The 15,351-nt window shown below is 46.6% G+C and overlaps 1 protein-coding gene across 1 annotated transcript in view; it reads right to left on the bottom strand.

Moving 5' to 3' along the window:
* LOC134535240 (histone-lysine N-methyltransferase 2D-like) overlaps positions 1-15,351 on the bottom strand; it is a 155,848-nt gene that overhangs the window by 36,040 nt on the left and 104,457 nt on the right. The window contains 4 exon segments of the mRNA XM_063374310.1: positions 3,970-9,533; positions 10,385-10,605; positions 11,236-11,394; positions 11,396-11,512. Coding sequence (XP_063230380.1) covers positions 3,970-9,533; positions 10,385-10,605; positions 11,236-11,394; positions 11,396-11,512 — 6,061 coding nt within the window.

The raw sequence follows: 15,351 nt of genomic DNA, 5'->3' as shown, positions 1-15,351 counted from the left end.
TTTGTTTCAATTTTATATGTCGTCATACAAAAATTTTCATCCTTTTGAAGCATGTATTATTTTTTTAACTGTCTTTTCAGTCATGATGTCTTGCGACATTCCATGAGTGGCGTAATGGTGTCGTGTGTTGAAGCAGCGCCAGAGGTTGGTACCAATGGGCAGGACAAGACTGAGAAGAGGACACACACACACACACAAACAGAACAACAATAATGTAAGCTCACTGGTTTGGAAGCAGATAGCACAGATGCACACACCGCATGCACATTCTAACGCATGACACGAGTTAACTAATGCAGTATTAGCCGGCTCTCTTCCGAGAACACAAGCATACTCAATACACCCCTACTCTTATAAGTACCTACTTCTGTTGGGCCCATACTCTCAGTTGCTCCAAGTGGCGAACAAGAAACATCAGGCACAAATAAGATGTTTCAACATGTCCCTAACTGTGTCTGATTTTCAAATTCTAACACATGGATAACTTAAGACTTCTTTTATCAACCTAATAAATATCTAGTTTACAGTTGAAATTCCTTCAAAAGAGTTTGAAATTTAAAAAAAAATCCCCCTGGTCAAGGACTAAAAGGAGCAGATGGTACGTTTAAAAGTTCCTATTTCTTTCATAACGTTCTGGAAACTTCTGGAATGTTTTGGAAATGTTTGGAACGATCTAAAAAGTCCAGAAACGTTAAAAATTTTAATGTACTATAAAGGCAATATTTACACTTTATAGAAAGTAAATATTTAATTTCCTTTAATATTTATTTTGTTTAATTAAATTTTATTCCGTATGTTTATATTTGTAATCTATGATTAATTCAGACTGTAAATTTCTTTGGTTATCGTTTTGTCTATGTATTACTCTATGTTAATTTTATTTTAAAATATTGTCAAGGCTAGCATAGCAGTATTTTTTTGAAACCACTATTAATTTAAAGATGAACACGTCAGTAATGGTTAATAATTTTACTAGTTTTGTTTTATCAACAAACGAAAGAAAATCGTTTACTAGTAACGGGAAAAATATTCTTTAGAACGAATTGAGACTTGATTAAAACAACAGCTAGAACGCAATGATTTTGACATTAATTTAGAATTGAATATTTATAGAAGATTGAAAATGGTTATTAATGCCAATATTGACTGAGATTTTGAAGGAAATAATAATTTTAATCGACGAAGATAAGACTCAGAGGTCAAGATTTTAAATAATTACTTAAGAAGAGAAGTCGACAAATATCCATGTTCAAGAGATCGTCAAATGACTTTAATTTGCTTTGAAACTACGAAGAATAAATGTCGTTTACAATTCCGAAGAAAGAAGAATCCTGTCAAAGATTGAAAAGTCGCAGTTCGAGCCCGGGAAGGATGACCGTTGCGCAGTCCAGCCCAGTTTCAGCCCATAGTCTGAAGGATGTAGTCGTGACGGCGCGTATTCCTGCCGCACGCTAGAGAACGGAGGAGCAACACCAAGTTTGCAGTCCTGGATGAGTCGAACCAAGGATTCTCCGAGAACCTACACGTCTCGTGCGTATCCTGCAGCAAGGTTTGGTCCCTTACCCCATCACCCGAAGACTCGCTGAATATAGAAGTACCCTAACGAATTACAATTTCAACAAGACAAACATTTTTCGCAGAACTAGAATCTTTTATTTTATAGAGCATATTCTTTGTACAGAAAAACCGATTAACTTGTTCATCTTTAGATTTACAAATCAAATTCCGGAATCGCGATCCCGAACTAGATAATATTAGCTAGTATAGATGGAATTTGATATTGGAAGAACGTATTGCTATTTTGGTTGACTGGTACTGCAAGTTACGTACCCAGTAGTCCGCGCTCTACCGGACTGAAGTTAGTTAAAATAAATAACATCCAAATAATTAACATTTGATCGTAAAGATAATTCACTCAAGTGAAAGAATTGTTAGATGCTTTGAAGTTGAGAGTAATAACAAATTCCATCTGTAGTTTAAAATAAATTATTTTAGTTAAGTTTATTTATATAAAGTGTGATTTTGTGCATGTCAAAGTGTATTGTCACCGTCTTCACAAACATTACACACAAATATAAATATTACATTTGAATTTGTTTACACGTTATTACAAGGTCTAGTCACAATATTAGTATTTAACATACTTTTGACACACTTTACTTTGACTTTCAGACACAAGATCCTAGATACAATTCTTACAACTGAGAGAGGTAGGCTAGAGAAACCGATATTATTTAAATACATTAAATAATTTCAATATTTACACTAGCTGACTCTACAGTACAAAACAATATATATTTTCTCCGATATTTCAAAAGGATTGATATAATAATTTTTTTTTATTACTCAATGCATTGAGTGTTTTGAATGTTTTCTATTTAATGCATCCAGCATTTTTGTAGAATTTCTAGAACATTCTCAATAAGAATGACATGACCATGTACTAGAACTTGGCCTGGCACAGGTTCAGTAGGTTCTGTACTGTACTGCTGGTGAAAACCCCGATGAAGATAACATGCCCATTTTGTAGGGATGTGTAAAGACCATTTTGTAAATTTTAATTGAACTCTAAGACCCACGTATTCGCCGAAGAAGAAGTCAAAGTCGAAGATCATATATATATATTTTGCTACTTTAAAATAATTTCATAGATACAAATTTTTGGTGCTTGAGTAATATGTTTAATCAGCACAGTCTGTATACCACACTTTGAAAAAGAATAATGTAAGAATAATTTAGCAAGTTAACGAACTGCCACAGCTTGTAAATAAAAAACCAAAAACTACTTATGAAATAGCAAAATTAACTTAGCACATTTGAAACGTGAAGCACATAATGATTAGCGCATATAACAAAGCTCATTTTAAAATATCTTGAAAAAATTTCAAGTTTCATGGGGCAAGGTTGGACTGTTAAGCTTTCCATTGTATTTACACTTCTCGAAGCCAGTTTATTTGCTGAGAACCGAAAACCGGGACAGACCCATCACTATTTATAGCTTACAGTTAGCAAGAATTAACATGATTTAATAAGTGTAGAACAAACACACAATGGCCATTAACAACACTTATTATTTTCTCTTTTTCATAGTCATAGGCCAAGAAAATGTTAGAACATGCATAGCGTCAAGGATATTTAAAAATCTGTTTGTTCTCTTTAATGAGGCACGCATGGCAGAGTATGGAAAATTACATGAAAATATGAAAAACATGAAAAATAATGGAAAAGTAAAGGAAAGAAAGTGAAAGTATGGAAACATGCAAAAGTATGTGAAGTAATTAAAAGTACTTAAAAAGACATTTTTAAAAATTTGAACTTTAGAAAATTTGAAAGGTTTCCAAAAGAGTGTGTGGTGTGCGGAAGCGTGAAATGTGCAGCAGCGTGAAGTGTGTAGTTTGTCGAAGAACTAAAGTGCTGTAGTGCTGAGGCACTTATTTGCTGTGGTAAATCATTTTAAACCAAAAATTACAATAAGAATAATCACAATTGTATGAAAACTAGCAACAAATAACTTCCAAGTGCATTCATTTATCTTACTCTCTACTTTATTCGTTACAAAACAGCATAACTTCACGGCTTCGCGGTTACTGCTTTGCAGACATGGAGAAATGACACACACTGTTTATATGTCTATGACTTACCTCCTATTATTTTTTTTTTTATCATATAACTGAAACTACCCCTTTTTCACTACCTTGGGTTGAATTCCATAATTATATGTAGCCTATGTGTTAAATACAAGATGTGAGCTAGCTGCGTTTAAAATTTTATCAAATTCTGTTCGGTATTAGAGACGTGATTGAGTAACAAACATTCAAACATCCCAAATTTTAGGTTTATATATTAGTAGGAAGAAGGATACAATTTCAACCGAACGAAATAGTTTTACAAAGCATCCAGCAGGCCAAATTAGTCATGCCAAAATCAAAAAGACAGACACGCACGAGCACGAAGGAGACGACACCTCACCTAGAGCCGCCTGGTCCAGGCTGCCCCGCTCGCCCAGCTCCAGCTCCAAGGCCTCCTCCAGCTTGATCTGCGGCATCTCCAGCTTGATGTCCTTGACCTCGACGTCGCACAGGGCCGGCGAGTCCTCGGTGCCGGGCTCCTGCTTGATCTGGACGAGCGGCGCCGGCTGCTCCCGCTTCACGCCCGCCTGGGGCGACATGGAGGGAGACGGCGGCTCGGGCAGGATCGGGGGCAGGAGGGAGTACGGCTTGGCCAGCTGCTCCTCCAGGGAGGGCGCCGGCGGGGGCGGCTGCGGCTGCGTCTGCGCGCAGCCCGTGTTCTGCAGGAGCTGCTTCAGCAGGACGTTCTGCGACTCCTCCAGCCTCGCCTGGCTCAGGGAGAACTTCCCGCCCGCCGGGCCGTCCTGGGGCTCCAGCTTCACGACCGAGCTCGTCGACACCGACTGGGAGATGACCGTGGAAGGAGCGGAGGAGCTCCCGGACGCCGCCGCGGAGGTTTCCGCGTACCGGCAGGACTTGGGGAAGTTTCCCTCGTGCTTCGGCTCGCCTCTGCCCTTCGATCTCTCCTCGGAGTAGGGTACGTGGCCGGCGTGCGGGGGGGAGCCCACGAAGTCGTACGGCGAGGGAGTCGCGTGCCCGCCATCTCCGTACGATTCAGATTTTCGGAAAGAAGAATCCGAGTACTGTGCATACAAAGAGGTGGACATCCTCTGCCCAATTTCACTAGGAATGAATTTTCCCCCGGAGTAAAAACTACTAGACGATACCTGCAGTTTCGGTACGGTTGAGGGCTGGGCAGACATGGCTGGAATATACCTTACCTGGTTTGTCGCCTGTGTGGGAGTTATGACACCGGACACCCCCAAGGATACCATCGGTGTTGAAGTGCGTGACGAGATGTCTGACGAGCTAGAGTGACCGACACCGTCCCTCCGCATGCCACCGGCCTGGCTCGTTATCACGTTCACACTCTTCTGAACACAGGAGGGGCCACACACTTGAGGGGAAGGCACTGCAACGGACTGTATGACCGGCGATGGTTTACTGCCTGCGATTTTCTGCTGACCGACGACAGTACTTGGTGTGGGCACTGGCAGGTTTTGGGATATTCTCGTGCTCATGACGACAGATGGGATGGCAGAGAAGGTTGTACCGAAATGAGTTGCTGCGTAAGCTAAAGCTTCGCTCCTCAAGCTATTACTGCTCCCAGGACCGGAGGCTGACAAATTGCTCTCGAATGCCGAGCTGCTCAATGTTAATGTTTTCTCCGTGGTTCTGGCTGCACCCTTATCTAGTAAAGACATTAGATTGGACTGAACGTTGGAGGTCTGTGGGAACTGGATTGGAACATCGGAGATCCTTGGTTTGTCCCATGTGTTTTGTGCATGGGTAGATTCTGGTAACTCTTTTCTGACTAATGCACAAGCTGCTGTAGTAGTGTCTGCCTGCATTTTTTCTATCATATTCGCAACAGAGTAGTTCAAAATTTCATCAAGCTGAGACCTAGATGTAACATTATCTTGGTCTTTGTTAGGCTCATCCAACTGTCTTAGATTCTTCATGGTTTTCAATTGTAAGGTCAAGTCCGAAGTATTTTTTGGTGAAACTTTACCAACTTTGTCCACGGCAGTGACAACGCTGGGACGTGTATCCTGGAATATCTGCGTCATCGTTCTCATGAGTACATCGTCCTCTTCCTCCTCGTCCGTCTGGCCAGGAAAATGAAACCGACCAGGCATTTCATGTTGCACTGCATTCCCGCCAACATTTTCCAACACGCTCGGCCTTGTCGAAGACGAAGAGGAAAAAACTAACTCATCTTGCGTGGGCGGCACAGGCTTCGCAGCGTCAGGAGAGTCGTCCTCCAGTATCCTGCACAGCACAGATTGTGCGGATGCTAGTCCGTCTGCTTCGGAGTTGCTTTTCGCACTATTCTGAGCGACCTGGGACAAGGTCACGGCCTGGTTACACATCGTGGCTGTGGTGGTGAGTTTCGGCACACTTGCTATCACGCTCACTCCGCCCTGGGCGGTGGTCAGGGGCGTCAGCCCGGGAGGATACGGCAAGCGAGCCGCGCTGATCGCATCTGCCACCAGGCTGGCAGGGCTCATCGGCCGCATTACGGGCAGCGGCACGGTCGATGCGATGGCAGAGCTCATGAGGTTGATGGCGGTCGAAACGGCGTTGGCATTCGCGGACCTGATGATGGACAAGCTCCCCGGAGGCGGATGGTACACAGAACCAGACGTGAGCCTTACGGAGGCATCTTCACTCACAGACGCACCTGAAGCAGTACTCGCCACCGTGCCCACAGATTCCAAAGAAGAAGGCGAATGTGAGCAAGTGACAGGCTGACTGACCATCACGGATGCTATGACCGTGTTCAACACGGACGTGGTCGTCGTGGATTGCGGCTGCGGTACTTTTGCCGGTTGCCGAAGGAAAGGCAAGTCTTGCACATCCTCCTTCAGAGAACCGAACTGCGGCCTAGGAAATGTAGGATATGTAACTGAAGGTCGGGGCACTCCAGGGATTCCAATGTTAGCCTGATGTATGCTTGACGGTGGTAACTGCGCTGACGGAGGCAATTCAAGTGGCAACAACGATCTGCCGAACAATTCGTTTTCAGCTTCACTTCTTGCAGGTACACCGGAACGTACAACTTTCTCCTTTTTGAAAGTATCATCTTTTTTGGGAGGTGTTTTATCACAATTCTCTTCAATTCTAGCACCAGTGGAACAATCAACCAAAATTCCTTCTGCTTCGTCCAGCACAATTTGGTTTTTGCCTTGGTCATCAACAGACACTTCACAATACCTAAAATCTTGAGCATCGGTGGTAGAAGAAAACTCTTCACTCTTTGGTGGACTGCCGTGCACTGTGAGTTCCTCTGAACCTGTGTTCTCCAGCATTGAGTCACTAGTACCTTCTTCCATTTTACTGTCACCGTCTTGTTTGAGATATTCTGCAATGTTACTATCTTCTTTGCTTTCACTTGTGATGTCATCTTCCATCACAACCATCTCTGTATCTTGGTCATCAACTTCTTCCATAGCACCAACCATGTCGTCTCCTTTCACATCTATGACAAGTCCAGGTGACGAGACGATGCACTCCTCAATCACCGCGTCTTCCAGGGAGCTCGAAAGTTGCGCAAACTCAGAGTCCGTGAGCACGACTACGCTGTGACACTCCGGATCACAGCTGTTTGCCTCTCTGATGGAAGACACGAGGTTATCTTCGAGAGACACCACGGACTGGCTCCTGGCAATATCATCAAGGCGATCCAACAGGCGGTTTTCCCCATCTACTTCCGAAACCACTACTTCGTTTGGAGAACCAGTTTCGTTGGGTGACCTGTTCACGAAATCATCGTCCACAGACTTCCGCTGCAGCAAGGATTCTTTCAACTGTTGTTGCAGATGTTTAGGAGACGACATGGGTGGAGTGTGGGAACGCTCACCATCAAACTCGTGGTAGTCAGCACCGACAGCAGACTGATCTTTAGGGTTCGGTTTGACCGCATCTTGGCTGGTAACAGAAGATATGATGACTCCAGACACATTGTCAGTGCTGCTGCCCCCTCCTTCACTCTTGCTGGTGCTGCTCTGCTGCCGACTGCCCCGCCCTAGTCCCCCGCCCACCGCCCATATCGGAGAGCCTCCCCGCAGACCCAGCTTGCAGTACCCGAACCTACCGAACATGGGTGGGTAGGGGATGGGATTGTTGGGGTTGTGAGGGTTCCCTCCTCCGCCACCCGTGTTTTCGTGTTTGGAGGGGGCAGGCTGTTCTTGAGGCGTGAGGGGAGCGTAGACAGCGTGTGGAGTGCGGGGCGTGGTGGGATTCTCCGTGCTGTGGGGCCTTTCAGGATTGGCAGGGCTGCTGGAAACACCATTGCTGCCCCTTGCCGTCATGGGTGATCCGTGAACCATCGGGCTCCTGGGGTGCATCGGAGAGCTAGGCATCTGCGAGAATGATCCTTGGAGCATGGGAGAACTCGGTGGCTGCTGACTAGCGGGCGACTGTGGTGGCAATGGAGAGTTTGGCAACGTGTGACCGTGTCCCATGGGTGAGCTGTGAACAGCTGGGCTTCTTGGCTGTGCAGCATGGCTCATGGGTGAAGCAGGCGTTTGAGGCAAGTGCTGCTGCTGCTGCTGTTGCTGGGCTATCTGCTGCTGGAGGAGTTGCTGTCTCTGCTGATGTACTGCAAACTGTTGCTGCAGCTGCTGCCTCTGCTGCACAAGCTGTTGTTGTTGCTGAAGCATTTGCCTCTGCTGAACCATCTGCAACTGTTGCCTCTGCATGCTGTCCTGCACCTGTATCTGTTCAGGATGTTGATTTAAAGCCTGCTGTTGCTGTTGTTGCTGTTGTTGCTGTTGTTGCTGCTGCTGCTGTTGCTGCTGCAGGATTTGTCTCTGTTGCTGTGCTAATTGCAGTTGCTGCTGTCTCTGAACACTATCCTGTGACTGCAACTGTTCCTGTTGTTGCTGGTATAACTGCCTTTGCTGCACTATCTGCAATGACTGCATCTGGTCTTGGTGTTGAGAGATATTTTGCTGTTGCTGTTGCTGCTGCTGCTGCTGCTGTTGTTGTTGTTGCAAGAGGTGTCTTTGTTGGGCCATCTGGAGCTGTTGCTGCTGTGTTTGTTCAGACTGCTGCTGTTGCAGATTCTGTCGCTGCGAAAGCTGCAACTGCTGACGCTGTCGTATAATGCTGTCATTTTGCTGCAACTGTTCCTGTTGCTGGCTGATACCCTGCTGCTGTAAAATCTGCCTCTGCTGTGCCAGCTGCAGCTGCTGAAGGTGCCTCTGGTTATCATCTTGCACGTGCAGTTCTTGGGGATTACCCTGCAGCTGCTGTTGAAGAATTTGTCGCTGCTGAACTATGTGCAGCTGCTGCCGCTGCACCCCGTCTTTGTGCTGCTGTTCCTGGGGCTGGCTGCTGCTCACTTGCGGTTGCAACATTTTCCTCTCCTGGGGCAGCTGCAGATGCTGCGGTGGCCTTTGCAGACTGTCTGGGATTTGTTCATCTTGGTGGCTTGCATCTTCCAGTTGATGTGGTTGTTGCTGTTGTAACTGTTGTTGTTGTTGTTGTTGCTGCTGCTGCTGTTGCTGCTGCAGTAACAACTGTCGCTGCTGGGCCATGTGCAGCTGCCTTTGCGCACCATCTTGCAGTGGCGGTTCCTGCTGCTGACTGCTACCCTCCAGATGCTGTAGGATAAGTTGCTGCTGTGGTCTCTGAGTCCCATCTTGCAACAAATGTTCCTGCTGCTGAGTCATCACCTGCTGCTGTTGAAGCATTTGCTGCTGCTGCTGCTGCAGCTGTCTCTGAAGTAGCTGATGCTGGGTTATCTGCTGCTGCCTCAGTAGCTGTTGCTGCTGGATAGAAGTGCCCTGCATGCTCACAAGCGATGCTTGCGACTGGGGCGGCCTTTGTTGCTGGAGGTACACACCCGTCACATTCTGACCTTGAACTGATATCACACGTGGTGGTCGCGGGGGCATGCCGCCTTCTGGGCTGGTGTTCACAGGGGAGCGTGCGAACCTCTGCGGCATGCTGTGCATTCTGAAATAACACAAACGTAAAAAAATAACAGCTAGTCTTACTTCATATACAAGTCGTATTGCACTTTCATTTAGGGTGAAGGGGTATCTCAGATTATACTGAATTTGAAACAATTTGTAGACCCAACTTAATGCTTATAACACAGTCATGCTACGGGTTGTGAATAAAACACAGATTGTCACGACACGAGCGCGACAACTCGGCCATTGGTGAAATCAAGATAGTTAAATGCAGTTCTGGCTTGTGCTCCTTAGGGATCGTCCATTAATCACGTGAGGCTCTAAGGGGGGGGGGGGGGGTCGGGAAAAATCACGAAATTTTACAAGGGGGAGGAGGGGTGTAGAGAGATATCACGTGTATTTTTTTTTCGCGCAATTTCTACTAAACCGAAAAGCGACGCGTGACCTTGACTCGCTGTAGCCAGGCAACAATATCCCCGCCCGCCGCAACATGAACCACCCGGCTCTGCTTGCCAGTCGCCAGTAAGACTGTGATTTTGATGCCGAATACATGCATAAATCACATATAAGCCTTTCCTTTATTATTTTTATTGCAGTGAGAATAAACCTGCAACCTTAATGTGTGTCTGGACATTTTTATCACTGTGCTTAATTTTCCAGAATTAAATCAGATTATACCTATATTTAAAGATAATATTCTGAAATTTTTAAAAATATTTTGTACCAAAAAAATACACGTGATTTATTTCGGGGCCGGGGGGGGGGGGGGGGGGGGGGTAAGTCTGAAACCTCACCACAAATCACTGCGGGGGAGGGGGGGGTTAAAAAAATTTGCTAAAAAAACATCACGTGATTAATGGACGACCCCTTGCACATGAGCGCGTGACTCACCTGACTTGCTCCGCCGGGAAGGGGGGCTGGCCCGGGTACGCGCCGGGGCTGGTCGCCAGCCGGGGGGCCGGCCTGTGCTGGGGCGAGGTCATGCGGGGAGCCCCGTGGGCCTGCGGGGAGGTCAGCCGGCCGGGCGGCGGCGGAGGGCAGACCTGCTGTGGCGACGGCAGCGACCGCAGCAGCTCCTGGGGCGTGCCGGGGCTGAAGGGGCTCTCCTCCCCCTGCGGGCACGCACGCACGCACGCACGCACGCCCCGTTCAACCAACGGCACTGCACCCCTCAATCCAGCAAGTTCCCGATCAAGCCATTTCAAGGGAGTAGCGAACGTCAATATTGTTTCAATAGAAATAACAAATGTAAAAGCGTGAAATGTAACCTGCTGTAAAAAACACACTGTACTGAAATTGAAACTTACAGTAACTACAAACTCTCGAGAGAACTATAACCGCCAGCAACACAGTAATGGGACCTGGCAGGCAAGGCACAAAATGTGCGAACCAATAGAATGCTGGATTACAGACCTAACCCACTGTACCAATTCTAATCATCTGTCCCTTTGAAAAAGTTCTTCTGGTTAACAAGTCTAAATTTTTTTTAAGCCTTCTAAGAAATTTCTTAAAATAGTTTTACAGTTATTATATGAAGATGCTGAAATATTTTTTTTAAAAATGTTACTTTATTATGTGAATTCTCACTCCAAGGTATCTCAGATATTAAAATTTTTTTTTGTTCCTAATCATAAAAATACTTAACTAAAATGTTATTAAATAAAAAAAAAATCTTGTATAGCTCTCACAGCAAATAATTAAGAAAGAAAATAACTTAGTCAACGTGTGTGTCGTGTAATGACCTGGGAGAGGGGCGTGCCGAGGCGCGGGGACGGCTGGAGGCTGTGGGGCGAGGGGCTCAGCCCGCCCCCCGGGTGGCCCGGGCTGTGGTGCAGCAGCGGCCCGGGGCTCTGCAGGGGCGACGGGGAGGGCGACAGCAGCGGGGACTGCGGGGGTGGCGGGGTGGTGCCCCGGGCTGGAGCCGGGCACGCCCAGCGGCGAGTGGGACGCCATCAGCGCGCCGGGGCTGGGGCTGGGCACGGCCGCGCCGCGCTGCTTCAGGTGCTTCGTCGTGTACTCCTGCGACACACTCCTCTCAGTTCCCATGCTGACATCTATATCGGTAATCATAGGGATGTGCGAATCCTTGATTTTCAGTTCGGTTCGAATCCGATTCGAATCCCTGGCAATATTTTAGATATGAATCCGATTCCGAATATCAAGCTCAGAATAATTAAAAATAACTGATTAATTTAAAAATAATGTGTGTGTTCTCTTTTTTCTAACTGTAACTACTGGCAATTATTTATTACACTGAGATTGAAATGTTTATAATTATGTAAACTTTATTAATAATAAACACTTTAAAATGTGAAAACCAAAACACATTCGATTCTCCAACTCGATCGTAATAAACTGCACGCCACAGGGAAATCTCAGTTTTATAAACGTTGCAGCAAACGAAACCATTTTTTCTCCAATAAATAGCCAAAACATTTTTTTCTTGTAGGTATGTAATTGTTTTTAGTTTATAGTTTGCTATACGGCGAAATTCGTAATTATAGTTTAAGCTCTCAAAATCTCGAAATTCTTTTAATGTCACTGTGTTAATTATTTAATTTACATTTCTTACTTTGTTACATCATATTATAAATACTTACGTAATAGTAGCCTAATTTTATTTTTCACTGCTAGTATTTTTGAGCCGTATTTAATTAAATTATAACTTTTGTGATTATTCGTAATACTGTTCGAATCCATGTACGTACAACGATTCCGTGTTCAGGTAATTATGGATTCGAACAGTACCCGAAAATATCGGGTACTCGCACATCCCTATATAACTCCTTAGAGACATTATTTTATTTTCCCTCGTGCTTACATAGCCAAGCCAGTTTATTAAAAAATTAGACTAACTGATAACATGGAAAAGCTTATTAAGTCATTCATGCTTTCTCGTGTCAATAATTATAGTATGTAATAACAGAGTTACATTCAACATCTGCTTCCTAGATATTGGCTATTGAAACAAGACAGCCATCTAAAATAATTACCCAACAACGACATCACTAAGTGGAGTGAAATACATTTCAACAATATGTATTTTCAATTTTCATCTATAGTACCATTTTCCTAGCAAAGTGTTTATAGCATTTAGTCCAGTTACCTACTAACTATAATTAAAACACGCTGACTAGTTTATTTTCAAAATGGAAGAGAAAATAAGTTGTTGACTATAGATGAATAAATTAATATTATACTTTTAATATTAAAAAATATAAACTGAAAAATTAAAACAAATTCCAAGTTTTAAAACATTATCTTACGCTCCATGTAAAAAAGAAACAATACACTTTACACACTGCTATTGACAATGTTTATTAAATTACAAATTACACTTTTGGGAAATTAGCATCATGATATTGATAAAAAGAAACTTTTACTTGAAACAAAGAAAAACAATCAGAAAATTATATTTCAGTATTTTTTACCACTAATAATTCCTTGATTATCCCACAAAACTAACCAAACTAACCAACCCTCAAACAATTGACAGCAATTAAAATATACCTAAACTAATCTGCACTACACTAACCTACTATTAAAATGATTTTACAGTATTTTAATGTAGCTACTTAACCTAAACAAGAGTTCCAAAATTTTAAAACTATTTTATTTTATCTAACATAATCCACCCTTCATTTAAGGAGAAAACACATTTTGGTTAAAGAAAAGGAATTCCAATACCATCTTAACATGTGTGGTGGCGAAAATTTACGGCACCAAACATTTAAACGGAAATGCATTTAATGTGGTCACTTTGCACGGGCAATAGTAAAAATAATTATAGTATGTGAAGTCATATATTATTTGGTAGTTATTTTTTATTCAATTATTAAAATTTTACGTAAGTTATTTAAATAATGCCTCCGTCAAAACATTACGAACAATTCTTTGCAGTCTAAGCAGGTGGTATTTCCATTGTTTGTAGAGGTAGTTATGCTATAAATAAAGCAAGTTTTTATTCCTATCTAACTTTTACCGTGCTGGCGATATATTTAAAGAGGCCATTTCAAAGTACTTAGTAGTACGAAAAATGAAAAAAAGGTACTGGTGGATTTTTACATTATGACAGGCACTTTCACTTATCAATAACGTCGGCGGAGATTTGACAATCGTATCGTGAATGGCATACAGGCAGATTCACCTAAATCTCGGCACAATCCCGGCTGGTATCGGCCTCACAGCCCTACTCGCGGGGGCGCACATAGCTGGTATCGGCCTCACAGCCCTACTCGCGGGGGCGCACAGAGCTGGTATCGGCCTCACAGCCCTACTCGCGGGGGCTCACAGAGCTGGTATCGGCCTCACAGCCCTACTCGCGGTGGCCCACAGAGCTGGTATCGGCCTCACAGCCCTACTCGCGGGGGCGCACAGAGCTGGTATCGGCCTCACAGCCCTACTCGCGGGGGCGCACAGCGCTGGTATCGGCCTCACAGCCCTACTCGCGGGGGCGCACAGAGCTGGTATCGGCCTCACAGCCCTACTCGCGGGGGCGCACAGAGCTGGTATCGGCCTCACAGCCCTACTCGCGGGGGCGCACAGAGCTGGTATCGGCCTCACAGCCCTACTCGCGGGGGCTCACAGAGCTGGTATCGGCCTCACAGCCCTACTCGCGGTGGCCCACAGAGCTGGTATCGGCCTCACAGCCCTACTCGTGGGGGCGCACAGAGCTGGTATCGGCCTCACAGCCCTACTCGCGGGGGCGCACAGAGCTGGTATCGGCCTCACAGCCCTACTCGCGGGGGCGCACAGAGCTGGTATCGGCCTCACAGCCCTACTCGCGGGGGCGCACAGAGCTGGTATCGGCCTCACAGCCCTACTCGCGGTGGCCCACAGAGCTGGTATCGGCCTCACAGCCCTACTCGCGGGGGCGCACAGAGCTGGTATCGGCCTCACAGCCCTACTCGCGGGGGCGCACAGAGCTGGTATCGGCCTCACAGCCCTACTCGCGGGGGCGCACAGAGCTGGTATCGGCCTCACAGCCCTACTCGCGGGGGCGCACAGAGCTGGTATCGGCCTCACAGCCCTACTCGCGGTGGCCCACAGAGCTGGTATCGGCCTCACAGCCCTACTCGCGGGGGCGCACAGAGCTGGTATCGGCCTCACAGCCCTACTCGCGGGGGCGCACAGAGCTGGTATCGGCCTCACAGCCCTACTCGCGGTGGCCCACAGAGCTGGTATCGGCCTCACAGCCCTACTCGCGGGGGCGCACAGAGCTGGTATCGGCCTCACAGCCCTACTCGCGGGGGCGCACAGAGCTGGTATCGGCCTCACAGCCCTACTCGCGGGGGCGCACAGAGCTGGTATCGGCCTCACAGCCCTACTCGCGGGGGCGCACAGAGCTGGTATCGGCCTCACAGCCCTACTCGCGGGGGCGCACAGAGCTGGTATCGGCCTCACAGCCCTACTCGCGGGGGCGCACAGAGCTGGTATCGGCCTCACAGCCCTACTCGCGGGGGCGCACAGAGCTGGTATCGGCCTCACAGCCCTACTCGCGGGGGCGCACAGAGCTGGTATCGGCCTCACAGCCCTACTCGCGGGGTCGCACAGAGCTGGTATCGGCCTCACAGCCCTACTCGCGGGGGCGCACAGAGCTGGTATCGGCCTCACAGCCCTACTCGCGGGGACGCACAGAGCTGGTATCGGCCTCACAGCCCTACTCGCGGGGGCGCACAGAGCTGGTATCGGCCTCACAGCCCTACTCGCGGGGGCACACAGAGCTGGTATCGGCCTCACAGCCCTACTCGCGGGGGCACACAGAGCTGGTATCGGCCTCACAGCCCTACTGGCAGGGGCACACAGAGCTGGTATCGGCCTCACAGCCCTACTCGCGGGGGCACACAGAGCTGGTATCG

Source organism: Bacillus rossius, chromosome 8 (assembly GCF_032445375.1).
Source record: "Bacillus rossius redtenbacheri isolate Brsri chromosome 8, Brsri_v3, whole genome shotgun sequence".
Taxonomy (NCBI): domain Eukaryota; kingdom Metazoa; phylum Arthropoda; class Insecta; order Phasmatodea; family Bacillidae; genus Bacillus; species Bacillus rossius.
This window is presented reverse-complemented; position numbering and strand designations above follow the sequence as displayed.